The 26,962-nt window shown below is 47.3% G+C and overlaps 1 protein-coding gene across 13 annotated transcripts in view; it reads left to right on the top strand.

Annotated features, from left to right (window-relative positions):
• Nucleotides 1-26,962, top strand: part of SGPL1 (sphingosine-1-phosphate lyase 1) — a 38,422-nt gene that overhangs the window by 2,468 nt on the left and 8,992 nt on the right. For 3 of the 13 annotated variants that reach the window (XM_068950945.1, XM_068950941.1, XM_068950940.1), the window contains 5 exons: nucleotides 14,799-14,964; nucleotides 16,937-17,004; nucleotides 18,957-19,104; nucleotides 20,705-20,784; nucleotides 22,054-22,182. In XM_068950945.1, coding sequence (XP_068807046.1) covers nucleotides 14,832-14,964; nucleotides 16,937-17,004; nucleotides 18,957-19,104; nucleotides 20,705-20,784; nucleotides 22,054-22,182 — 558 coding nt within the window. In that variant the 5' untranslated portion in view covers nucleotides 14,799-14,831. The other 10 variants (XM_068950936.1, XM_068950946.1, XM_068950938.1 and 7 more) reach the window with 10 other exon arrangements.

The following is a 26,962-nucleotide window of genomic DNA, read 5'->3' as shown; positions in this document are numbered from 1 at the left end:
GACTAGGAGCTTTTCAGTTTGTATCCTCCATCTCCTGAATAACAGAATTTTGGGGGAGGGGAGAAAAGTCTCGTTGCTAAGAAGCAATGAAGAAAGCACAGGTGGGAAGAGACAATTACATATATATTATATATGTGTGTGTGTATATGCATAAATACACATACAACCCCCACTAGGTATTCAAAAGGTGCTGGTGGTAGAAAGAAACTCTACTGCTCTATTCTGAATCCAGGCAATATGTGCTCTGTAGCAATGTGACCCTACTTGCTGCTGGGCTGTAAAGAATGAGCTGTTGAGGTTGTTGCTGATGGTAAAGGACTGCAGATATTTCATTCCCCATTGCTGCCTTGAATGGCTGAGAGTAATAAAGCAGGTATGCGAAGAAAAAATCCACCTTGGATGAAGACTCTTTTGCAGCTTCCCTGGACTCTGAGCATCCTCGACAGCGAGGACTGCAGTGTGGTACCAAACTCCTGTAGGATTCCACTGAGAACGCCAGGGACTACTTCATAGAAACAATATATTTGAAGTCTAATTTTTTGGGGGCACCTCTTGGTGCACGTCTACAAGGCTTTCCTGGGGCAGTAGAGACTGGGCTTGATGGTGAAGTCACACGCACACAAACATACTGGCAATATGGTACATCTTTCCTTTTCTGAACTGTCTGCAGCGGAGTTTATTAGTGAAAAAGTCGAGGAAATTCTTGGGCCTAGCTACAGTGCTGTGGGAGAAGCATTTTGGAATGGCAGTGACACAGTGCCATTTAAATGTCTTATTTTGTATGACAGTCCTGTTTTTTTCCTTGCAACAAACCAGGCTTGTGTTTCAGATTAGAGTCCTTTTGCAGTGCTTTGATGCCACTGATCTTGGTAATAGATCCACTGCATTCAGATAGAAGCAGCACAAGGTCGAATAGGACCAACTGTCAGATGCACAGGGGTGAGAAGGGATCTTGGGTTATTCAAGGAGTTGAACGTTTGCTGTTGTCATCTTGCAGTACGTGGTGTATAATATGAACAGCTTTGTACCTGATAGGCTTCTCTATTGCCTTTGGAAAGATGCGTTTTTTTCTATTTTGGAAAAGAAAACAAATCTTGGAAATACATATGGGGCTACAAAGCTACACAGGAGAAGAAAAACTACCTCTTTTTTCAAAAGAACTGCTTTGGAGTGATTTTTCTCTCTCCATTTTGAACTATCATTAAGTGAAGCAATTTCCTAAATATCTGTGGGAAGATGTTAAAATGTATTACGCTGTCTTCTAATTTCTGGAGAGGTTATATAAAATCAGAATTGTGTACATTAAGTGACAAATACAACATGCATAAGGTAAGTCTCTATTCTGAGTGCTCATATTTCAGCACTTTCAATACTTTTGAGTCCCTGAACAGCACTAGAAATAAAAGAAAGGTCACCTCTTAAAGCCAGCCTCAGTGTAAATTTAATTGTTTATCATTTAGAGTTAAAGTATAATTTTCTATAAGGTGAGAACTTATGTTGTTTGCCAGATAGGAATGTTTTATAGCTCTTGCAGGAGCTGAGCTTATTCATACACAAATGTTGCAATTAAGATTACAGGAAGGAAGCTCTGCTAGTGTAGAAAATAGATACTGTTCTTGATGTGTTTATGTATAACTGAAACAAATCAGCTGGAAAATTCCAGGTTAAAACAGACATTGTAGTTTTACATGAATCCACACTAAATTTTCCTTGCAAGGATTCTTTGAGCTCACTTCCATGTATGTTTTTTTGAGTCTGTATTCTTCACATTGAGTTTGTTTTCTAGTCCTAATCCTCCAAAGCTATATCCCCAAACTTAATTTTATGCACCATAAGTTCTTTGAAGTTTGTGCTGTACTTTGAGCTTAGGCTTAGAGCCTCCATTCAGGACCAGACTTGCCTCCAAAGAGTTTCAGGGTAAGCCAGGGCAAGGAAGCTTTTGTTGAGGAAGGCCTAAATAACCACATATTCATGGAGCAGCTGGGCTGGATGTGCCTTACCCCCAGCCGCTGGACTTGGGCTGTGTTAACAAGCTGGGCGTTTTTACTGGAAACGTGGGAAACTTGTTCAAACTGTTTGCGGGGACCATCTGTTCAACTAATTGTGCTTCTTTTCTGTTCCTAAATAGTTCAGTCAGATTTATTTTATTACTTAAAATGATTCCGTTAGCTAGGAAGGTTTTTATGAGATTTCCTGCTAGCTCATGCATGAATCTGCCCTGTACTGGTTATGCACATGTTCACTGTATTTCCCCCTTGATCAGGTAGGTGAAAGGATGGGTAAGCAGGTATGGATAGCGTCTCCTCCCTGGGCCTTTCATGTCCTCCAAACAAGCAAGAAGCAGCAGTCAGAGGACTACTATTCAACTGAAGCCTCAGTTAAAACACTAGCTGGGAATGCTTGTCACTTTAATTTTACTGGCCCCGCTTTTATACTTCAGATTCATGGCTTTTGTCAAAATCAAACAAAATGGCTCCACGTTCCTGCTGTGCAGCTGTGAGCTTCAAATTTTCTGCAGGGTTAGGCCCTGGAGAGTCTGAGGAGCACTGCTGCGGGCTCTGGCATGGCTGCACGAAGGGTTTGGCTGGCACAGTGGGGTGGAGGGGCCCTTGGAAGTCCAGATCTGCTGACTTGACCACTGTTTGGGCCTCTTGGGGTAGCTGGCAGCTGCTAGCAACTCCCCAGCACCACGTACTGTGGTCTTTAATCAATCAGCAGGGATGCATGGAGAAGAAAGGAGTCTGGGGAGAGGCACAGCAGCATGTTCATCAGGATCTGGTCTAGGAAGCCACTGTTTCTTGCCTACATGTCCTACAGGCTGGGGCTGGTTGGAGCAGAGGTGGCAATTCCTGCCTGTTGCTGAATTGGGGAGCGATGCTTATCGGTAGGGACACGGGCTTTTGAATGAAATCCCCATTGCTTCTTCCTGTCTCTTAGCCCACGCTTTCTTCCCTGGATTGCCAGAGCTGAGCCAAGTGGGGTTGAATAGGTGGAGCTGTTAAACTGCATCAACAATGCAATATGCTTTTAAAATAAACACAAATATTTAAATCTGTGCTCCTGTCTCTGCCTTGTGAGGCCATCTGACCAATGTGTGCTGAAGTCGGGGTGCTGGCTCCTGCTGCTGCATCGCAGCTGCCTTGGCTCCTCTTAGCCGGCTGGTTGCTGCTTGCCCGCAGATGTGGGCGGCAGAGCTGGGGCAGAGGGAAGGGAGAAGTGTTTGTTCCATTGGGAAAGCTGTTATAATCCCCTCTTTCCATTAGTCCATGGAAGGAGGGGGGAAAAAAAGCACTTTTCCCCTTCACGCTTGACTGCTTTCAGCCTTGACTTGATCAGCCCTTCACCCAATCTGTCCTGCTGGATTGGCCTCTGCAATGTGTTTTCATGCATAAGGATGTAACTAAGCTGTGTGACAGGCAGGGTCACTTTAACAGCCCTTGTGGCAGGGAAGGTCTTGGAGCAGTTTAGAACCAGGTCTGTTTTTTTTTTTTTTTTTTTTTTTTTCCTCCTTAGCCCCTTTTGCAAGGCAGCCTTTAAAGGAGCATGAGGGCTCTGTTTCAGCATGGGCAATGCTAGCCCAGAGAAATGGAAAATCTCATCCAGAAGACACTTATAACTTCTGATTGAAAATACTCTTGTCCCCGTTAGGAAAGCCTTCCAGTTCCCAGGGAGCTCCTTAAACTCTGGGATTTAAAGCCTGGACAAAGCCATTGTCCTTTGTCACAATGTGCTTTGGAGAAGTGGCTCTGCTTTCTGTGAGTAGTTATGGTGTGATGCTTATGGCTCCCGATTCCCCAAACAGCACCAGAAATGTTTACACTTAAATGGCTTCTTGCAACAGTAGCAAGGCATGACATCAAATGACCTTACTGTATTAGATATGAACTATATGTTATCCTGCCACATAATGAGGGTATTGGGGAGGTGGGGGAAAAACAAGCTCCTTCCATAATGGAGTTGAGACTACTCTTTACACAGGCAGGTATTTCCACAAAGTCTAAAAATCCTACAAGTTAGTGTTTTGATTTTTCTTTTTTTTTTTTTTTTTTGCTTTGTTTTGTTCCCACTACTGTAATGGCCAGGCTGCTCCAGGACCTCAGTTCTCTAATGGTGACAAACCTTCTTCCAGTTTCTTTGGCCTAAATGGATTCAGGGCCATGCACCCTGCAGCCATTTGTTCTCATGCCACCATTGTATTTTGCTTGCATGGCCCTTCCTTCCTTGGGGGGGGGGGGGTCCTCTTCCCCCCCCCCCCAATAGCATAGCCCTTTCTACCTGTGCTCAGCTAGATTAAAGGAACCACGCACCCAGTTTCCTGGCATTGCGTGGAGGTGGGTATTAAAGATAAACAAGGCTTGGAAGGATGCATCTGAGGAGGCTTATTTCAGGCTTTAAGGAACAAATGAGATTTCTTCTCACACCCTTCAGAGTAAAATGTGATTTAGGAGTAAACTTTTTTTTTCCCCAGAACGCTTTCCGAGTGTCAATGTTTTTCTGAAAGTCTGGAGGCCTTCAAGTGCTTGGTGCAGAGGTTCTTTCCGTAAGAAAACGCTTAGCGCTTTCGGGGTCCGAAGAAGCTTGCTCGCTCGGGGAGCGCGTGGGGAGGACCCGCTTTGTGAGGCTGCTGGTGGGCTAGCAGATCGGCCTGTTCCCCTCGCTGCTAAAAAAGCACGTCAGACAGTGTCATAGTAGAACCCTTGGCGGATTGAAAGTTGTCTCGGATCCGCTGGAAGGGTTTCTATTTGTGGTCTGTGCGTCCTGTCCGTCGTGCTGTCCTTGGCCTGACCCTCGCCTCCCGCCCTCGAGTCATGGCGGCGACTGTCAGTCACGGAACGTTCTGGACGGGGGCGGGGCCACAAGCTGGTGACGGACCCGGGACGCACCAATCGGAAGGCGGGTCCAGACGGGTGTGACCAATGGCAGTGTTGGGATGCCTGTGGGCGTGACGCGGTCCAGCTATAAAAGGCCACGAGCCGTTATGCGGGGGGCGACGCCAGGAGGAGGGAGAGGAGGTGGAGCTGCTGGCGGTGTTTTTCAAGGCCTGAAGGTTCAGTTATACCGTTGTAAATAACTTAATACCTTGTGATTGTTGTATGTTGTTACCAATATTATTACAGTTATCGTTACTGTTCACTAATTCATTGTTAAGCTTTGTTGCTTAACCTGTTGCAAGTGTAAACTCCTCCCTGAGGAGCAGGGACGCCTGTGCCACCACCCCGAACCCGTTCAGTGCACGGAGCCGGCTGAGTTACTGTGCCAGGACAAAGCGGCCATCGGCTGGCTGGGGCGTTCTGCGGAGGCCTCCTGGCACAGGTACCTGGGGGCCCTCTTAAAGACGGGGATCCCAGGAGGGCAGTTTTCTCGAGTTAAAAAGTAGTGGCTGGTGACGTACGCGAGATGGCGTTTTCTGTGAGGCGACTGCTTGGGTGGCACGGGGACAAACTGGTGAAAGTAGTTACTGTTTGTAACACAGCGCCCAGTTAAATGTTTGTACAAAGCTCGAATGCCAAGGTCTGATGCTGGCATGCCCCTTCCAAAACATTGCAAAACCAGAAGTGCGGGAGGGGAAATGCAAGCATTTTAAAAGCCACATGGGAACCTGCGCAAGCACAAGCAAGTAGATGTGGAATTGCACCTTTTGCAGCCAAAATGTGTTCTGGGGTGACTAGCCAGAAGTCTCCAGTTTAAGCCCGATTGCCTTATTAATAGGTTTAGCAACTCACAACAGAAGGTGTACCTTAAACGCACTTTACTATATTCCACAGGCACAATGGGCATAAAATAATTGCAGGTTTCGATTCAGTGTGAGCAAAGGCACCATCCAGTCATAAAAATAAATGATTATTTTACTCGTAAGTGGCCAGAGTGTGGAATTCAGGCTGTGCTTTCTCTGAGCCATTTTGTGAGCGCAGGTGAGGGTGCATGCCTCGCTCCTGCTTCTGTGTCATGGTGGCAGAGGCCAGAAACCTTGTGAACCCCGGTTGCACCACACATTAATGTTTGGCCTGGTTTCTTAAGGAAATGTGCTGGATGCTACTGCCTTGTTTGTCTGTCCTGTCCTATTTCATGCCACTTACTAGCTATCAGAGAATCCACTTGCACATCAGCGCTGTGAAGCGGCTGGTGGCCAGTTTGGAAGTTCTCCCGGCCAGTGGTTTAAGGTGTTCTCTTCCCAGTGTTGCTTCTTCCCACAGCTGAAAAAACACCCTTTGGGTATTTGCCAGGTGCTGTTTGCCCAGGATGCAGGGAAATTGCTGTGCTGGTAGGAGGCTGGCCCCCAACAGTCAGCTGCCCACCCATGTTGGTTGGTGCGTGCTCAGTTAGCCCCTCTCCAGGTGCTGTTTGCCAGCAGGTGATGTTTGGGCTGAGAGGGAAGAGCAGCACATGGTAGTGTGGGGTGGGGGAACTAGCTGAGCATGCACTAACTAAAACCTGTCTACTATGTAAATACACCTGGACGGGGGTGGGGGGGGGGGTTAATGAAGCACCATCTAGCATGCTAGCATGACTATGAGTCAGTCTTCTTTCCCCCATAAACAGAGGGTGGCCCAGAGCCCGCTGAGCTCTCCCGCACGGCGGCGGGCTGCCCTGCCGAACCTCCTCTTGAGCAGGGATGCCTCTCAAGGTCAAGCTTACCCCGCGGGGTTGAGAGATGCCTTACCCAGGACAGCTCCTCGGTAAGCGCCACTGATAGCACGCTAAAACTTTGTAACTTTAAGTTACCTCGCTGACTGATCGTGCATAGAATCCTTAGGCAGCGTCTGGGTCTCCCTGAGGTTTGCTTTGCAAACCTCGCTACGTTGCATCTCTTGGCGCGATTGTGCGCGTAATCCTTCGACACGGTAAACCGCTGACCCGGCGTGGGGCTGGGATTGGATCCCCTGGGCCGGTCGGGCGCGGCCAGCGGGGGGCGCGGCGCCGCCTGGCTGCAATCTCGGCGCGGGGCGGAGCGAGGCGGTGCCGCGGGGCGGGGCGGAGCCGGGCCCAGCCGGGACCCGCGCGGCGGAGCGGCGGCGGCGGCGATGGTGAGCGGGGCAGGGGCCGCGGCGCGGTTGCGGCCGCCCCGACGGCGGGAGTCGGCTCGGCTCGGCCTGCGCCCCGCGGCCTGGCCCCGCTGCTGCCCGCGGGGGGGGTGGTGGGGGGAGAGCCGGCCTGCGCGCTGCCGGCCGCGCTCTTGCCTCCTGGCCGCGCTGCCTGCTGGGGGGGGTAGAAGTCGTAGCTGCTGCTTGCGCAAAGGATTTGGGTGAAGGCGCCTGGCTCTGCACGCCGCCACCTGCCTGGTGGAGACCCGTCTTCTTGGCTTTGTTCTCTTTTGCTCTGTTCTCTTTTACTCTTTCGCTTTGTTTTGCCCGTAGTAGCAGAGAAGCAAAGCCTTTGGCTGCGTTGCGGGCGAACCGAGGTTTGTTGAAACATAGTCGGTTCCGGGCCGCGGTGGCGCGGCGCGTGTTTTGTGAGCCCTCTCTTCAAACGTGGCAGAGGCGCCGTCTCTCCTACCCAAGGCGTTTGCGACCTGGGGGTCCCTGCTGTGTGCTCTGAAGTCACGGTATGGTGCTGGCTGCTCCAAGGTAGTCCATGAAAGAGCATCCCTGGCCAGCTGCCTCTCTTTCCCTAGTGGGAGCCAGGGAAAGGTCATTCATGCCCAAGCAGTCAAGTGCTGCTTCCTGTTTCGACTCTGATGTGGAGCTGTGCCCAGCCAGTGTGTCACCACCTCCGTGGGAGGGATGGAGGCAAGGCCTCGTGCCTGCCCACACCGTCTGGGGACAGTGTCGGCAATTACTTTTTCTGTCCTCGTGGCTCCTCGTGCCGCTTGTTCTGGTGGCTTTTGGCTGTCAAAAGTTCGCTTTTTTGGCACTGAATAACTACGGCGCATCTTGTGTGCCGTCTGCTCTAGACTGGCCCGAGATTTCTGGAAGCGTGTGGTGTGATCAGGCCGTTCGCCTTGTGGTCTCTCCTTGCCAAGGCTTTGTTGAGCGTATGGCTACTTGCAATGCCTGGAAGACCCGTGCAGCTTAGCTGTCTTATTCATGAGACTAGACATCAGCTTTTGCAAAGGGTTATTGGTGTCTGGAAAGCTAACGAAGTTGGCTATATATTCAGGGGTTGAAGCTTTCTCTGGAGAGCCACCAATCTATGGCATTTTTCCTGAGGTGTGGTTTCAGTCTGTGATCCTTCCCGTGCCCTCAGCAAAGGGGATTGTGAGACTTTGGAAATTTTTTTTTTGCCTAAATGAAGGAAAAAAAAAATATCTTGCTTCTCCCATCCGCTGCACACTTTCAGCCTGCTAAGTTTTCCACCCTCTCGCTACTCGTACAGGCTATAGGCAAATCGGGAACCCGAGCAGGGGAGGATCTGCTGACTTCTGCTGTGGAGAGGACGCCTTGCTCCTGGCCTTTGTTTTCTCCAGGGTACCTTCCCGCTGTTGTTCGGTGGTCCGAAGTTGAACCTGATCACAGCATTTGTTGTGCGTGCACGGTTTGATTGCTGTGGTAGTGTTTGAAACCTTGTTGTGACTGTCCTGAGAAAAGGGAGTCAGTAGAGTCTGAAAACTTCCATGAATACAGATTCTGAGGTGCTATTTGCCTTTGCTGCAAAGCACGCTTAATTCTGGTGTGAAAAGGGCATTCGTTCAAAGTTAGATCCTGCTTTTCAGTATGTTTTAATGCTGTCCTTAGAGTATGATGTGAAGCTGAGATTTGGTTCCCTCGGATTGGGGTCACCCAGCAGCTGCCAGAGGTGCCTGTAGACAGCTGGCTGCTTTTCAGAAAAGATTTGCGTTTCCCAGAAGTTTGCAGGCCATGGTCTCTTGCAAGTCCTCGTGTTCGGGGAATTTTTGTTTTGTTTGTCCCTTCTAGCTCATGAAGAGCCTTCTGTGCGAAGCACCAGGAAGGGCACGTGACGGGGTTTCGCAAGGGCAGAAGGGCTTTTTTGCACAACGCTAGGCTGGTATTGATAAGAGAGCCTTTGCGGCTTCTGCGCGGTGGTCAGAGTTGCCGGAGGAGAGGACCCTTATTGTCTAACAGTGGTGTTTGGTTTGTGCTGATACTGGTGGTTTTCTCAAAGGCTTGTGTAACCCACGGGGAAGCTGTGCCAGGGCACCCGGCCGCCTCTGCGCTCCGCTGCCGCTTCCCCGAACAATTGCAACGTGCTTCAGCTCTTGTCTGCTTCCAGGCAGCTCCCTCCAAGGCTTTATTTTCAAATGCTTTGCGTACCTCTGTGTGGCACCGAGCTGCTCGCAAAACGTTTTGAATAAATCCCCGTTTTGTTCTCCAAAAGGAGCTTGGGAAGGGGCTGCGTGATCTGCCTGGGAGAGGATGCCGAGCAGAGGAGTGAAGGATTGTGTCTGGAGGAGTCCTAGTGCACGGAGGACCCAACGCTTCTTTTATCCTGATCGCTGTGTATGCCGGGAGGAGGTTTCCAAGCAGAAACTGCCCCTTCTTGGAGCCAGTGGCCCTTCAGGAGACCTGCAGTAGGTTCACGTAGGGCAGAAACAGAGCAGATCCCTTCTCTTCTGAGATTTGGGGTCTGCGCTATCGAGAGTGTGCCTGGCTGCCGAGAGTTGTGCAGCAACTTTGCTTTTATGAATCGGTTCATTTTAGGGAATGAAGTGGCCTAGGTAGTATCTTGTATGCGATTTTCGGGTAAATACCATTGTGGTAGTGGAAGTCTGTTTCCTACTCTGTTTAGTTTCCCTTTTACTTTCTAAGGGGAGCATCGATGAGGCTCTTCATAGTAACCACTGCTTGTATTTCCCCCCTTCCTCCCCCCCCCCCCCCACGCAAATGAAATCTGAAATCTCACCTGATTTTGAAAGTCCTTTGGATTGTCATAAAGACCACAGTGTTTTTTGAGTTTGGAATTAGCTTTTATAACATCCTGTTCTGAGGGTTTGTGTTGCCTCTGAGAAGTGGAACCCAGGGGTGCTGCTGCTCTGAGTCTCAGTTGCTGCCTTGTTTATTTTTGTGCGAAAGCTATAATTAGCCATTCTCCAGCCACTCCCCTTGAGCCCTCCAGGCTGCTGGGATAGTGCGTGTACATTATTTTGCATGTGTTTTATATGACGGAAAAATTGCCATCCCTCTAAATAGCAAAAAATAAAAAGTCTTGAGGGTGGCAGTGCTGGAAAGAAGTGTAACAGCGAGGAAGGTGATGGTACCAGCAAGCTGAGGTATGATGAGCACGACCTGAACGTGGCTTTCTTTCCCATGTATCTTGAGGTTCACAAGTTTTAATTTCTGACCTGCGTCCGGCGTCGCTCTGTGTGCCCACCTCCTGACTTGAATGTTGAGATTCTGGCTTGGGAGCGCGGCCAGGCTGGCTCCAGCCCCAGCGCGTGGCCGTGTTACCCCTCCGTCGGCACTGGTCCGGGCGAAGCCGCTGCCAACCTGCGTTGCCTGTCCAGGATGATTTTTTGACGTACAGCCGTGGCGACGCGTAGGAGTTGTAGAAGGAATGGGAAGCAGGTGCCTGTCGCACGCTGTAATGGAAGTGCGAAGTTTGTTGGTTTATCACCTTTCTGCACTTTTTTTAAATGATATACAAGGACTTATTACAGTTCTAAAACTGGCTGCCAAGGAGACGCTGTTCTGGCAGAACTACAAAATCTGCTCTTATTAGCTTTGGCGTTTTTTCCCCTCCTCTTTCCTATCATCTGGGACAGAAGAGCATTAGTGCAGTTAATGTGTCCCCTTTTGTAGCAGTGCAAGTGCTATCCCTGAAATGGCTCAGCTAGCTAATGGCTTTCAGAAATAAAGTCCTACGGATGTATTCCTAAATCTGTGTAGCTAAAAATGCAATATGTAAACTGCTTGGCTTGCCAAGTGCATTAATATTGGTACAAATGAATAGTGCCTATCCTAATGATAGCAGTTAGTAACTTTATCTAATACCTGGATCTGCCTTAGTGCTCTGAGAATTAAGAAGAAATCCTCTAGTGGAGATTTTCTCCCATACTTATTAATGCGCTCATAAGTCAGGCTTTTAAATTGAGTCTAGAATAATCCTGTATCTCATGAAGTTGGGTAGCTTTTTTTGTTGGGGGAAAGTTCTTTTGGGGGGGGGGGGGAATTACTTATCCACTCTCCTGTAGTAGGAAGGGAAAGCTTTTTTTCTGAAATGCCTTCACACATAACGCAGGTTATCATCTTACATGGGACTCTGTCTTGAATATTGAGTTGTAATGGGGCCAGCTCGTTGCCTTTAGCCCAGCTGGGAAAGTGGCAATAGCAGAGGAGAGGGGAAGTGATAATCCCGCAAAGCTGGAAGTGCATCCCTTCTTCTTGCATGGGTTGGTTTGGTGCAAAAACCTATTTTTCCCTCTATCGGGAGCCGCCTCCCCAGCACCTGAAGGGAAGGAATTCAAATGATTTGGCTGAGCATAGGCTATTTGTTCCCCCTGCCGCTGCCTCCCCATAGAATAAGGAAGCAGCGTAGAACCGCAGGAGCGAGGCTAGCACTGCAGGTTGGTGGATGTCGTAAAAATAGATTACACTTAAATGCAGTTCCCAGGTTCTCCAGGATTAAGTTAGTAATTTGGAAAGCAGAGGTCTCGCTTACCTTACTGAATATTTTGGGGAAAAAAGCACTTTAAAATCTCTGGATACTTATTAGCCAAGGAGCTGAGAATTTATATTTCGTAGCTAACTCTTCTTGCATGCCAATCACCACCTTTTAAAAATCTTTTTTAAAATCCCTGTTTTTAATATCCTAACTTGATCAATCTCGTCCTTCCAACTCTCAAGGAGTCTGGAAGCCAAGTGAGATGGCTGAAGTACAGAGTGAGAAGTATAGAGAGGAAAATCTCCCTCTGTCAAACTGTGCTCCTTTGTGGAGAGATCCCTCTGTGTATGTGTGTGTGTTGTGTGTTTGTGTTTTTTTGAACTGAAAAAGGGAAAGAAGTTTTTCAGCGGGTTAGGATTAACAGCGTGAAGCTCTTTCGTTGTTCGTTCAAAGCTTAGGCACATCATTGAGCTGCCAGCTATCGGTTGAGCTGCGGTAGCAGCCTGCGTGCTTTTGGCTGGGGGTAAGCTGAAGGTAAAATGTTTTGGTTTGCATCTGAGTAGCAGGAGTGTAAGCCAAGGCATGTTAGCTCGCATTTGCAGTAGGCAGAGAGCAGGAAGGCAGGTGGGTCAGCTCATGTGTTGCTCATTCAGCTGTGATGTCCTCACTGTGCACCTGAGCTTTTGCAGCTGATAGCAGCTGAGGAAATAGCTTTGTGCGGCAGCACGCTGGCGTTGCTGTAAGGCAGGGTCACGCGCTGCAGAAGCGAGTCTGGAGTCGAGCAGTCTGAATTTGCAGAGCAGGCCACGGGTTTGATGAGGTCATGGGCAGAGAAGGACAGGAGGGGCCTGTGGGTGCACGTATGCCTCTTGTAACCTGCAGGATTTGCTATTGGTATTGTGCAGCTTGGCTGGGTCTAGAAAAGCGGACTTATTTTCTTTTCCCTCCGTCCCTTCAAAATGCAGGGATTTCGGTGAGGAGCGTGTGATTTGACACCAAAATGTGGTGCTGGCTGAGGTCTTCTGTCCAGATCCTCATCCAAGAGTGAGATCAGCTCGTTGGAGTGAGAACGGTTCGTTGCCAGATTTATTAGTTGGCCGTTGCCTTATGTGACTTCTACCTAAAATGTAATGCTCAGTTTTGATTTGGGACAGTCAGCTTACAGTATTCTCCATTTTCAGGAGGAAAAAAAAAAAGCACCACTCTATATTTGGATACTACAGCGTTTTCTTGCCATCAGTTGAGAACAGCTATGAAGAAACCGATAGGTTGGTGGCTCCGTTGCCATCCTTCTCAGTGCTGTTTCAAAACTGGATGATATCCAGGCGTTAGTGTCTATCAACCGAAGTCATGGTTGTTGGCTTCCGCACAGTCAAGCGCCGCTTTCCATTTTTTTTTTCCCCCTGAGAAGATTGAGCAACTTCAATGATACTTTAGAAGCGCCTTTGATTAGCTGGAAAAGGTAGCTCTCCCTCTAAATTCGAGGGTTAAACCAGCTTTGTGGTGACTGGGTTGTGGGAGTGGGCATTAACTCTGATGTTTCCTAATTGTAGCGGTTCATGCAGCTGTCTAGTTTCCAGGCCAACATAGCTGGGGTATTTTTAAATTGTGCTTTGCCAAGTAAATGGGTGCTAATTTGACGTGCCGTTCCTTATGTGCAGAAATGTTTTTGCCTAGTTTGGTCCACTTCTTTTAGCTTGTGGGTGATTCTACTCTCTTGTGATGGGTTGATGCTGTTGTTTTACCCTTATTTCGGGGATGCTTAAGAGTGTTTAACCTCTCTCACATTACGTGTATTTTACTGATTTTTTTTTTTTTTCCCCGTTCCTCAAAGTAGTGGAAGTTCAGTAGTGTTTTTTGTAAGGAATCCTGCCTTCCTCCTTTGGTAAAACTTGTTTTTTTGGTGATTTTTTTTTTTGCTCTTTTTTTAAAGCAGTTTGTAGTCTCTCTGGTTGCACCCCTAAATGGTGACCTAAAAAAAATTAAATGCTGCTTCTGTTGTTAACTTGACCCAGAAGTGAGATCTATAGAGAGTGCTGAGAAGGGAAGTTTTAGCAGCTTTTGACTTGCAAAACTCTTTGCAGGCTACTCTAAAACCACCATGCTTATGACATCGTCAAGGGAATATGTCATATCAAGGCCATATTTCTTCCCATCCACGGATTTATTAACAAATCTGGAAGGCCCAGGGTACCTTTTCCATTGTTTGGCAGATGAAGCTTTGTAGCACGTTTGAGATTCCCCCAGAAAGTTCTCCAGCGAACCCGGGGCAAACCAGGTTTGACAGTGTGTTAAAAGGGGAGAAGGGTTGGAAAGAGTCTGCCGGAGCTTAAAGAAATGAAACAAAATGCACAAGCTTTTATCTGTACCATACAGCAAGACCCCCAAATACTTATTTGTGTCCTAGCTCTAGACAACATGTGGTTACCTGGATTCTTCTTAGCTCAAGAACCCTTTTACAGAGTATTGCGCTAAAGACTTATGTTTGAGGGAAATGGCCTTTTTCCCTTTTGTACATCCAGTTTTCCCCACCCTGTTCTTTTGAGACAGTTGAAGAGACTAGCTTTGAAGCTGTTGACTGGGTACTTGGGCTCTGGCCCTGCCGTAATTACTAGTTTAACATAATAATTGTGATTGCATCACGATTTGCAGGGTTTCTTCCCCCCTCCCCCTTTCTCTTCCAGCAGGGTTTGTCTCTGCAGCCCTCCCTTTGTAAGGAGTGTAATAATTAGGTCTTAAACTGGGAAAGCTGCTGCGTACTTGCGTCGTCTTTAAAAACCCAGCCATAGGTACCTGGATAGACCTGTTTGGTGATACCTGGTGAGTGGTAACTCCTCTCTAATGGAAGAGCTGTAGTAGTTCATCCTTCGTTTGCCACCTGACCTGATAAGTCCTTGGAAATAATGTCGAGATTAATGCAGTTGCTCCTGTTTGTTTTGTCTGTAGTAAGATTCGGGCGCTTGCTGCATATCTCGCTTTGAGGTCTCCTGATGGGCGTTGGAGGCTTGCGCATCTTGCTCATCCGCCAGTGGCCCTTCTCTCTGAATGTTCAGTCTCTCAAGCTGTGTATGCTTATCAGTGGATTTTGATTGGAAACGAATGATAACCATGTCCTGCCCGTTCCGTGTATAGGAAGAATTAAGAAAAGCGCGTGATCTGCATGCTGAAGTAGCCCTTTTTAAATAGGCAATAGACTTATATGGGAGGCAGTTCTCTCATTAAAGCGTTTCTGATGCCCTGTTTGTGTGCATTGGAACATGGCTGTTTTCTCACCATCAGTCACCTTGTTTTCCTTTGTGTAGGATGCCATTATCCCCTATAAGGAAATCCTCCAGATGTACTGGGAGAAAGCAACAAGCTTCGTGAATGCCTGGTGCGATGGACTCGAACCCTGGCAGTTGATGGCACTGACATTTGCTTCTACTCTTACTGCTGTATGGCTGCATGGTTTCCTCTTCCAGTCTGAGAGTAAGTATTTAAAGTGGAGGATTTTCCTATGGCTTTGCGGGCGGCAGGTTTGTTCTTAGCTGTGGAGGGAAAGAGGGGAACAAAGAGACCAAACGGCTATTAAAATGCGCCTTCTGCTGTCAACTGGTTAGTATTAATGAAACCTTTGCCAAATTGGGGTCAAGGCTTGTTTGGTCAATGCAACTTCCCCATTCCTTCGAAGGGTGTGGTGGGCCTGCCTGGAATGTGCCTCTCTTTCTCCCCTGCCTTTTGTCTCCCTTTAGCTTCTGGCAAAGCCATTTTCCTGCCAAATAACTCCCTTCTGGCTCAAAACCTGGGGAAAACGATCTGAGAGCTGGGGTCTCTGTGAATGTAGTTGCTAGAGCAAAATGTCGGGGTAGCTCTAGCTCTTGATCGTTCCTCAGTCCGAGGAGGAGACTTGCTTCTGATTTGGTGTTGGAAGCATGTTTCGTGCTCGGGATGCTCAAGATAATTGTGTGTGGTTGTTTTTTTGGAGCCTTTTTCTGCTTGGAGCGATTTCTGCTCTTGACAGCTCTTTTGATAAGCCTGCAGTTTTTACTGTGGCTGTGGGATGGTCAGAGATGCTCGATTGCTCTCGGAGGAGGCAATGGTGCTTTGCAGATCCCACACGCCGTAGGGTTGCACTCTAGTGGCAGCTTGGTTTTAAAAAAAAAAAAAAAAAAGCCATGTTTTAAACTCAGTGTTTTAACTTGATTTTTAACTGTGCTTCTCTGTTCCCCAGCAGACTTTTTTCTTTTAAAGGCAGGAGTAGCTGAATAGGGGGAGCATCTGTGGAAGGAACAAAATGATATGAAGCTTTTGCTCAGTACAGTGTTATATTAGCTTCTTGGCTGATGTTTGTACTGTTGCGTGGTATTTTTTTTAGTTATGTAATTTAATTTTTTTAAAATATTAACTAATGGCATGAAATCTGATTATATGGTCTGAATTTTTGAGGAGTTTACAGTAACTGTAAGTCGTCTTTCAGCGTGGAAGTTCCTGTTTAAACTGTTTGTGCACAGTGTTTGCAGTAGAAATGTTATTTCCAGAGCATTAAATATTTCCTACAGAATGTGCCAGACTGCGACTACTGTTCTCCTGCAGCTTTTCAAAATACACCTGAGGGTTTTTTTTTTTTTTTTTAAAAAAAAAAAAAAAAGGCAGGCTAATGCTGTAGTTAAGATTGTGAAGTGCTTAAAAGGCTGGCTTTTAAAGTTTGTTTAATTATATCTTGGTGAAAGTGTTCTCTAATTAGCTGCAATGCTTGGAGGACTCAAAAGGCATTTTTGGTGGCAAAAGAAGCTCTCTCATCCTGTTTTCATTCCTGCCTTTAAAGTTACCCCAGGAGTTTTCCGGTGTTCATCGTAACTGGCTTCTCCCATTTCAGTCTTTGGCCTGTGGTGGGATTTCTAGTTTCTCTCCCTCTCTCCCCTTCCCCTGAGCAGTGGGTGCTGAAACGCTGCCCGTAGCATCATCCGGCACCTATGTCGAATGGCCAGAGACCGGAAGAAAACTTGGTCCCCTTCCAGCTGGGCTGCTGTTTCCTCCTTTGGGCTGGGAATGTTGTTTTGCGTTTCTGAGTGTGTTGATGTTGCAGTACTATCCTGAGTTGAAGATGCAAAATAATTTCAAAAAGTGTTCTTCTGGCTCTAATGAAGCAAAGATTTTAGCCCTACTAGGTTGCCTGCCTTTATGCAGCAGCCTTAGCAGCGAAGTAAGAAAGTGAGACAAATGTCGATCCTCATAGGCAGCTACTATTTTGCAAGCCAGTTCTTTCTGTGGCCTGGTACGTGTCTGAACCTTGCTTTCTGACGCGCTCATCTGTCTCCCTGTGTCCCCTTGCTCTCTGTGTTATAGTCGCTTGGACCAGAAATGCTACAGCTGAATCACGGCTTGTATCAGAAGTACTGTGCTCGGAGTGTGTTTGCTTTCTTGAGTCTTGCTACGTTAACTGCTGACGTTTCTCTTTCAGGTTTAACATCCCGAACTAAAAAACAGTTCTTTAAACTCTTGAGGAAGATGCCTTTTGTCGGGGCCATAGTAAGTATTTCAGCAGCTTTTCTTAGTATTATCTCGGGTCCTTGTCTCAGCCTGTGTAGCTCTGACTTGGAGAACTTAGTTCTTTGCATCTGAACTGCCATGTTGTCATCGTACTCTTCCGAGGATATGTATCTGGAAGGTTTTTGGCTGTCACCTGGTTTGATAAAAAATAAAACTTCTCCCTGGTCTTTTTGTAACAGTATCACTCTCAGAAAATGGGGGTGCCACCTCTTTAGCCAATAATCAGCGAGTGCAGTCACAGAATTTGCCAGTGATGTTTTCTCCTTGTTGATTTTCAAGAAAATAACTTGATGCGTGGAAGAACGGGACGGGACTGAACTTGGGTTGTTGTTCTGAAACATGTTTATTCTTGAGCAAGTGTGAAATAGCCAGGCCTTTGTTGTGCCGCACAGAAGGATGAATTTTTTTTTTATTTGATAGCTGGCTGTGATTAGTTGAGAGCTCAGATATCTGATAGCAACAGTTAGTATTTTAGCACAGAGATATCAGGAGTTTGTGTAATCGTTAAAATGAGACAGGCTTTAGTGTCTGGGAGATGTTTTTTACAGGAAAACTTGGAACTACAAATTTCAGCATTTTTTTTTTAGCGCTTATTTCTTGATCATTAACACACAGTTTGGTTTCATTTACCTAGTAAATGATGGTGTCGTACCTACTGACTGACCTTCTGCTTGATGTGTAGGCGTCTTTAAGCATTGACTTGGCGGGGGGCGGGTTTGTCATAGGCCATCTTATCAAATGGTAGTAGGAGCTATTCCTTGTGGTCTCTGATGTGGAGGCAGTTCTCAAGTTTCTCCCTCGATAAGGGACTAGCATTTCCCCTTTATTTGAGGTTAAGTGCCCCGACTTTCACCTTCTGGCTTGAGCAGCCCTTGATCAGGCGTATTAATGACTTGAACTCTTCTGCTTATATTTGTTCTCTGCCGTTTAGAACAGGACAATTTCTGGGGTCCCTGTGTACGGTACTCATGTTCCCAGGGTAGCACCGTTGCGCTCTCCTGTGCCAGAGGACTCCTGGCGTGTCCTGTCTGTGCACTGCTCCCACTCTTTGGCCGGCTGGTACGTGATATCCTATCAGTCGCGTACAGGAGGCCTTGACTTTGAGGCATTTCAATGTCCAAAAGTCTTTAAAGCTGATAACATCCCCACAGCTGTGTTGTCTAGTGGCTCTGGAAGGAGAGCCTCTGTGCAAGAATGTCTTGTGAGAAGAAATCTGGGCCTCTGGAGTGTAAGGTGTGGGTCGGAAGAAAGAAATCTCTTAACTCTGTCTGTAATGGAGTGTTTTTTTAACGCACATCTCTGTTTTCTTAAGTCTCTAAATTGCATATGGGATGGTAGAGGACACAAGGTACAAAACATAACCTGTCTGAAGACTTCTACAAATGAAGAACAGTAGCTTAAAAAGATTCTGTGGATAAAAATGCCGTATTTTTCCCTTAAGCTTTTTTTTTTTCCTCCTCAAGGGTTAAAGAGGCTTAAAACTCCCACTGCTCCTTGGTACTCCCTAAAGAAGATATTCTCTTTGAATGTGGTGATGGTGACTGTGCTGTTAAATAAAATGCAGCCAAGCTGTGGCCTAAGCACCGCTTTGTGGTCGTCCGTGCTGGTTGGTTGGCATAGTTTTGGGCCGCACCGGCTGGCGCTTTCTGACGGCTCGGATGCGCTTTAGAGACTAGCGTGTGCCCGTGACCGTTCCCGTAGGCATTTTGGACGTGGCAGCTTGCTTTTGGAGGGAGAGGTAGGTAGGGAGGACGAGTTCAGCTGCGCGGCTGTGATCCCTGCTATGGTTTTGGTCAGAGGGCTGAACGAGTTCCTAGTTGTGTTTCTCTCAGCAGAGTGGTTCCCGCTAGTGATCTTGCTCTTGCAGGCACGGAAAAACTATGTAAAATGTGGCCGGCCCCATTGCTGATTGGACTTTCCTTTCTTTTTAGATTCAAAAGAAGATTGATGAAGCCTTGAATGATGTCACCTCCAGTTTATCCTTCCTGAAAGATGAAAAGGATTATATCAAAGTGCTGCCGGAGCAAGGCATGAGCCAGGCTGAAGTGCTAGAGAAGATGAAAGAGTACAGTTCAAAAGGTATGATCGTGAGGCAGTGCTGCTACAGAGGTGGGCCTGCTTCCTGGACCTAACGTGAGGCTTACTCTGTACTGTGAGATTTAATGACGCCTGCTCATAGTTTCATCTTCAGTATTTCTTCCTTGATGTCCTTCACTTGCAAATGTATGCCTGTTTTCCTTTTGGAAGCGACTAAGGACAGTATTCCTGACTTCTGATACTGTATTTGGGTGTTTACATTGAGATTCCCTCCCTTCCCCAAGAGATTTTTAAGGCTGAAGGTGATGAGAGCTGAGGATAAGGGAAGTGCGGAGGAAATTATTTGAATGCAAGTTTGAATGCGTTTTTGAGCAATTACCTGGATGTTTGGCTTTTACCAGAAATGCGTTTTCTGTAAAGCCCCAAAGAATATTTGTAACAAAAAGAGCTTCCAAACAGTATTTTAGGGAATTTCCAAGGACCGTCTCTCTCAATTGAAGTCATAACGGTTCGTGCTTTGAAAACTCTCTCTAAGGAAGACAAAGCCGTGACGTTCTCCTGGCTTGAGTCTGCATAAGCAGTGTCTGAAACTTAATTTGAGTTGCCGCACTGATGTAAATATCTCCACTCCAATTCATATAACTGTTACTTCTACTCTGGAAATTTGGGTGGCTTACTGTCCAGGGGAGAGTATGATGACTGCCCTGCTCCTCTCCCAAATCTGAGAAATGCTTTGAACTGGCTGTTTCTGACTTCAGATGCCTTTACTCCAGCAGACAGCTTCACGAATGAATATTCTGTAACCACATCCTTCTTTCCTACTTCTTTATGTTGCATTTGTAGCTTTTTGGGTCTGTCTTGCATCTGTGTTTTTTCTCAGATGATTTCCTTCCCTCTTTTCTTTCTTTTTCTTTTTTTTTCCCCTTCCCCTGTTGCCCCCTTCTTCCCACAGTCATACGTTCCCCCTCCAATGCCACTTGGAAGCAAGGGCTGGACTGTGACTGTGTTCACCCTCTGTATGGTTGTGAAGCTTATGCCTGTTAGTTGTAGGAAGGAGGCTCATGGTTTGGAGGAGGAGCGCGTAACCAAACAGGTGGAAACACTCTGCGGGGCTGTTAAACGGGATGCACTGTTGATGCTGCTCTGGTTTGCTAATGCTTCCGTGGCGTGTAGTTTTAGGTGATATTTAATTGCGGCATCCTGCATTGCGGGTTTTAGCAACGCGTACTTGGCCCTTCTCTCCCTTCCCAGCTTGCAGTACTGATGGGCGTTCTCTGCATCTGGCTGTAACTTTAGCAATGTGAACTCGGCTGTGTGGACAGCAGTTTGGGGTGTTTGAACGGGGATTAAGTGGATTACTTATTGATATAACTGCTTGCTGCAGCTAGATATTGTTTATGTGCTGAATCTATTCATCGTTTGCTTGTAGTTTGCTAAGCTCGTAGGGCGCAAGGTGCCAGAGGTGCAGCGTTCTAGGAAGCTATCTCTGTGGCGCAAAAAATGTATTTGTTTCTCCTCAGTGAAGTCTCAAAACCTGAATCCTCTTCCTCAGACCTGGTGGGAGACGTCTTTGTGCACTTCTGAGTGCTTTCTGGGAATGGCTGTGATTGCAAGCGATGTGCTCTTCTCCCTCCTCTTTCAGGAGATGTACGCTGGGAGGATGGGAAAGTCTCAGGGACTGTGTACAGTGGTGAAGAGAAGCTCACTCGTCTACTAGTCAAGGTAAAGAAGTGCAAACGGTCTAATGTGGCATCTCTGCAGGTATGTTAAGGACCCTCAGGGTGACCAAAACCCCCTCAAGACTGTTCCAGCGTCTTTTAAGATAAACGGGGAAGACCTGAAACTAACATTGCCAGCGCCAAAGACGGAGTCTAGGGTAGACTTAAGTGGAAGGGAAACGATGAGAACAGCATTTGGGCAGTGTAAAGCTGGCCGGTGGCTGTCACCGTGAAGATGCTGTGTAGAGATAACTAGGATCCGTTCAGATAAGACGTTGTTTTGAGTAAGAAAGCAGGAAGCTGATTACACGTGAGCTGGAAATTGGTACCGACCTTCTGATTCAGAGTGTGATGCGAGGCGTAAAATTGCTGTAGGTCAGCTTCAGCAGGACCATCTGATAGATGTGACTTAGCTGCAGGCTGGAGTGACAGCGTACCCGGCTATCCCATTACAGAGGTGCTGTGGGATTTTGGATTGGAACAGCTTTTTCCTGAGCAAAGCTGAATTGCTCTTGATTGAGGCAAAAAAGAAGTTTGCAATGTGTTTTGGCATTACCATGCGGTCCAAATCCTACAACAATGGAGGATTGGCATGCTTCAGTGAAGTCTTTGTTAGGTCTGTTTACCTAGTTGGGAGCTTTTCCCTTAGAGAAGGTCGGAAACAGCCTGAACAGCCCAAAGGTCTATTTTTAAAATATATCTACTTCAAGAACTATTTTGCTAGAAAGGGAAATCTAGCCGCCTTGCTCCTGGGAGCAAGGCTTTTAAAAACAGCTGCAGGGAGTTTTGCTTGGTGGTTGCTGCTGCTGTTTTCTTCTGCCTGTGGTCTTCCTTTAAAACTAGTTCTGCAAAGTGAGTTTTTGGGGTTGCATAGTGGCCTACTGTGTTTAAAGCAAATACGGAGTGCCTATATATATATGATACTGGTTTAATGGAAAAATCTTTTTTTTAAACTAGCTAAACCGTTAAACCTGTCTGTACAACAAGCAATATTGCTTTGTTATATAAGCATTCCAGAGGCCAGAAAGTCCTAGAAAAACAAATGTGTGGTTTCCCCCCTTCCCCCCCCCCCGCCCAGCTGTAGCTTCCCAGCTTGTGTATTTACTCACTGTAGGAGTTAGCACTGCAGAGCTCCTTGGGCTTGTGGAGGCTGAATGCTGTTTGTTGGGCTAGGTTGCTTGTATGCGTATGGTGAATTCCCAAGTCTGGACCCCTTTGCTGATAACACAAGGCTTGCCTTGCAAGGCTAACTTTCTGTCTCTGTTTTCTCAAGGTGTACGAGGAGTTTGCCTGGAGTAACCCTCTCCATCCGGATATATTCCCAGGTTTGAGGAAAATGGAAGCGGAAGTAGTGAGGATAGCCTGTGCGCTCTTCAATGGGGGCCCCAACTCGTGTGGTGCTGTGAGTATTCAAGTGTCCCATGGACATCTGTATGTTTTTGGACTTGGATTTTCCAAGTACACATGCAACTTCTGCTATCCAGCTGAGACGGAGGTCAAGGTCACGCCGAGCGAGACGGGCGTCTGGTAAATGCCATGGCAGCACAGTCGCACAGAAGGAAGTTGCCAGTTCCTCCTCTTGGTGAAGGTTTATGAGAGACAATTTAAACCAGGGAAGTAGTTCTTCGGAGAAGATCGTTTGCTTGATCTGTTTTTCATACTCCTAAATGATGTTACCCTGATGGCAGTAGGAAAAGAGACTCCGTGTAATGTGCCACAGCAACCTGGCTGATTGTTGGCGGAGAATGGGGACCAGAGCGGTGTCATTTTTGAGCAACTCCCTATAGTTTCAGTCTTTGAGCTGGAAATGTGCAAGCTTGCCAGAACACTTAAGGCAGAGGACAAGGCCAGCTGGCTGGCTGGACAGTCGCCCATGAGCAGCTCAAAGTGGTGGTGATCAGGCAGGCATGGCATATATTGTCATCTCTCTGACTGGAAAACCATCTTAGCAAGTGGATTTGTGTTGCCTTCCAGTGTGCTAGGATTGAAACAATTTCTAAAGCCTCGATCGAGTTCGCAGCGAAAGAGTTCAGATTTTTGTGCTTTTGTTATGAAACCATAAATATATATATTTTTTCTTTTAATGCTCCTCTCTTGCATTACCTCTCTGATGAGGATTATGACTCCTCAGGCCAAGTCTTCTCTCTCCCTGTTTGTGTGGTGCATGGGACAGTGAGGCCTTTATCTCCCAGCAGGGTCTTGAAGTGCTATTGCGATACAAATTGGCCGCAGAAGTACTTTGTGAGAATAGTTCAGAAGAGACTTTTCAGAGGTTGGGCATGAGGCAGCTGCTCTCTGTAAGTATGCTAGGGAGGCAGAAGGCCAGGAAAGGCTGAAGATCGTTGTAGGAAGACAGTGTTGGCCCAAGAGCTGACAGGGTGAATTGGCTTTGAATGGGCTTAATCTGACTGCTGGAAGCATGGTTGTGTTAAGTGCAGGGAGGTGCTGGAAGGGCTGTTTAGTAGGGTTAGTTGGGACCAAACTCCAACTGGGTTGAAGAAAAAACTTGATCAGTGTGTGTGACTGGGAGTGTAGGACATGACTGCCTCTGATAGCAGGAGGTCCACCTCTCTGTGCACCCTCCAGTTTAGAGAATGAGCGTGCTTGTTGGTGTCTAAAAAGCATCTAACCCCATCTCTTCTCCTTGTTGACTTGCAGTGCTGAGAGCACTGGTTAGATTATCTCTGGAGTGGGAAGAGGCTGGGTCTTAACTGTTGAAACTCATCTTGAGCCGCGGTTGAGATGTTAAGGGATATAATGATCAGATAGGTAGTTCTGTGACACGCGTCATCTGTTTGGGGAACTGTGCTCGCTGAAGCCTGCCACGCACATACGTGTTCTGTTATGTAAAGTGTATGTTGTAGAAGTGTCAGTTTTGGCCCTGCCTGCGCTTTCACTGCAATTTGAAAGTAGAATTGCGTGAGAGGAAAAACTTGGAACGGTAAGAAGCTGCTCCACGATCACACAGTGATCGCAGTCAGCGTGAGAACCGCAGCGTAGGCTCTCTGGGGAATTCCACTTTCTCCTCTGCTCCTTCCTTCTCTGCCCCCCCCCCCCCCTTCAGAGGATCAGCCCGCAAAGCTGAAACTCAAGCCGAAGCCAAGCAAAAGGGGAAGCGTTCAACCTGCTGTGAAGTTACGTTCCAGCTGGCTGAACAGTCAAATCTGCGGGATCAGAGGGAGGGCTGAAAAAAGTTGGTGGGGCGGAAGCAGCAGATTAGTTATATCCCTGTAATTATCTTGTCCAAACGAGTCTCTCCACTGGACTTCATACCTTCCTCCCACGCAGCCCTTCCTGACCGTGAGAGCGTCCAGAAGGAGCTGACGCTTGATGGAGGGACTTGGGAGGGGATGTGGGGGTTACCTGCTCCTTGAGTCGTTGGAGTCAAAAGACACTTATTTTTCTTCCCCAAAACAGAATTAATATTTCGGCATGATTTTTGGCGGCTTAGACAGTTCGATAGCTGTTTAAAAAAGAACGTTTTTCTCAAACTGATGATCTTCCTTCTGTCTCTGCGAGGCCATGCTGTAACTGGTCGCTCATGCTGCCACAGTTGCACTCGGATACCTGGCGAGGCGGTAAAATAAGAGATGGCTACATCAGGGAGGGCGTGATGCTGTGAGTTATCTTTAAATTGATATGTTTAGGAAGTGCTGCCGCTTTTTTTGAGCAAGAAGGCTTCTCGTTCACTTGATTAAACTTTCGCAGTGCTTGTAAACTAAAACAAACGTTTTTTTCCCCCCTGAATTTTGTCACAGCTATCTCTGAGAAGCAATGGATGCGTGTCTGTTGTCTGTCCCTGTCCAGGGGGTTTACTAATGTGATTCAGGCACCTGGGACTGTGTGTCCAATTTTGCTGGTGTCCGGTGATGGTCCCTGAAGGTAGATGAGTTTGTTGGTGTTTCTGCTTGTCCATCCATGGCTGTGCTAGGTGGAAAAAACACAGTTTTGTGTTTGCCTCTGCTTCCCCGGGAGGCAAATTCGCTTCCTTTGTGCCCCGATTTCCATGGTGTGTTGCAGAAAGGCACTTTCTTGGGCTAACACTCTGTGCTACTCAGCCTGGCAGAAGCAGCACAGTACCTCATCTGTGCTGTTCCCAGGGCTTCTGGGAGACCACGGGTGTGCACGGTTCTGCCCCTGGGTCGCGTGGACATCTTTTAAAGAAGGATCTGTGGAGAGCAGTCCAGTTTGTGCTCTCATGCCGATGCATTAGATAAATGTTAAAAGAAATGGTGGTGTCTTAGCTTTCTGAATTTTAAATTAGATAGAGTAGCTTTCATGATTTACAGAAGTTGCCTTTTTTTGAGGCATGGGGGCTACAATTCTTCTTAGTTTAAGCATGAGCACAAAAATACTGACACTTCCCTTGTGGGTTGTTCAGGCATGCCTCTTACCTTAAAAAGCACTAAAAGATCTTCCAGGTTCTTAAGCCATGTTAAAAAATAATCATTTTCAGGAGTGGAGAGATGGTTTCTATTTCTCACTAATTGCTGCTTTTATTCTTACGTTTAGTCATGTTATGCAGGAGCGAAGAGACAGGAATTGGTGATTTTTGGCTCCCATGAGATTCTGACAACATCCTTTCCATGATTTGGAGGGACTAATTAAGCTGAGTACATAGAAGGTTGGTTTTGGCTCATGTGGACTTTTGTTCCTATTCGCGAGCTCTGTTTTGCAGTGCCGGCTCTGAGGATTTCCCCTGTAATTTGAGAAGTCACTGTTTTTCTGCAAACTTCAATAGTTGTTATTTTTTACATGATTAGTGTTTGTGAACTTTAAGAAGAAAAGGTAACCTCAGGTTTAGTGCAGAGGAAAGTTGTCTTTGTGTATGTATATGTTTGACATCCATTTGTCTCTCTCGATTCTTGTTTGCACTTGTTCTGCAGCAGAGGACAGAATAGAGGACACAAAATCAGAAGACGATGGAAACCTAAACGCCCTGAAGAAGTTGACTTTTGTCCCTTCCTTCCGTGTTTTGGGCCTTCCCAACTCTGTCATGTAGCTAGTTGCCGCTTTGAAATCTAAAAGTGAAATATGAATGCTGCATCCTGGGAGGCTTAAACTCCGACTTGCCCTCCTGCAGCTCTTTCAGGCTTTATCTGCCGTGATAAGCGGGTCATCTTGAGAGAGAGAACTGTGGCATTTACAACCCCCGGGTTCACAGGGGTTTTAGGTCCGCCTGCGTCTATGTTATGACCGTTCAGTGGATCATGGTGTATTTTTGCTCTCATGCTATCTCAGAAATGAGTTGCGGTTTACTGATCTTATTCATAGGGTAGTTCAGAGAAACTTTTGGTCAGCTTGGTCTCCGGGGCCTGGATGGAGATATTCCCTGTGGGGTGGGGTGGGGGGGGAAGTGCAAGCAAAATTTTAGCGACCCCTAACTATGCGAGGTGTGTGGCAGTTTGGCAGCAACACGAAAGTGGCCTCACCAGAGACTCACGTGATAGGGACTGTACCTCTCCTTGCTGCTGTCATGTTGAGGTTGCAGAGAATTGGGATTTGGAGGGAGCAAGCAATGGAACGGGTGTATCCATTTCAGGAGGCAGGAGGAATATTTTTCTTCCCCTGTGCTTGCTTCTCTCCCCTCCTATTTGCAAAAACAAACAAATCAGGAGCAGAAAAGCATGCTTGTTTACCTCTTCCCCATGCCGCTTCTGGCTTTTGCAGATAGCGCCCAGTTGGGAAGCTGCTTAAAACAATGCCTGTTTCCAGCCCTGTGGACTTCAAATTAAAGGAGAGCGAGAAATATTTATGCCTGGCGTTGGCCGGTGCTGAATCACCGCCGGCTGGCTGGCGGGGAAGTTGTGTCCTGTGATGGTGATTCAGGCCTGGAGGGTCTTAGCGTAGGTTTGCTGTCTAGCTGAGCTGCTGGAGCCTCCCGAGCCGGAGCGGACTCCCTCTGCAGGTGGAAAGCGCGCAGGCCAGCAGGCTGTTGTAACTCCATCCGTGCTGAAGTCGCCGCGCCAGAGCAAGCCGGGCTGTCGCGTTTCCCTGGCTTGGGCTCGTGCCAGGGTTGACGTGCAGCCCGGGGGCCGATTTAGGAAGCTGGTTTGGCTGGAAGCAGGCTTTTGGAGTGGGTTTTGCAGCCGGATCCGCTGCCTGAGCGAGCCACCCGCGTGGACGCCTGCGTGCCCGTGTCGGTGTGTGGCGGGATCCGTGGTGGAGTGCGCTCAGGGAAG

This window comes from Struthio camelus, chromosome 7, assembly GCF_040807025.1.
Source record: "Struthio camelus isolate bStrCam1 chromosome 7, bStrCam1.hap1, whole genome shotgun sequence".
Classification (NCBI taxonomy): Eukaryota; Metazoa; Chordata; class Aves; order Struthioniformes; family Struthionidae; genus Struthio; species Struthio camelus.
Note: the sequence above shows the minus strand (reverse complement) of the source record. Positions and strands in the feature narration are given on the sequence as shown.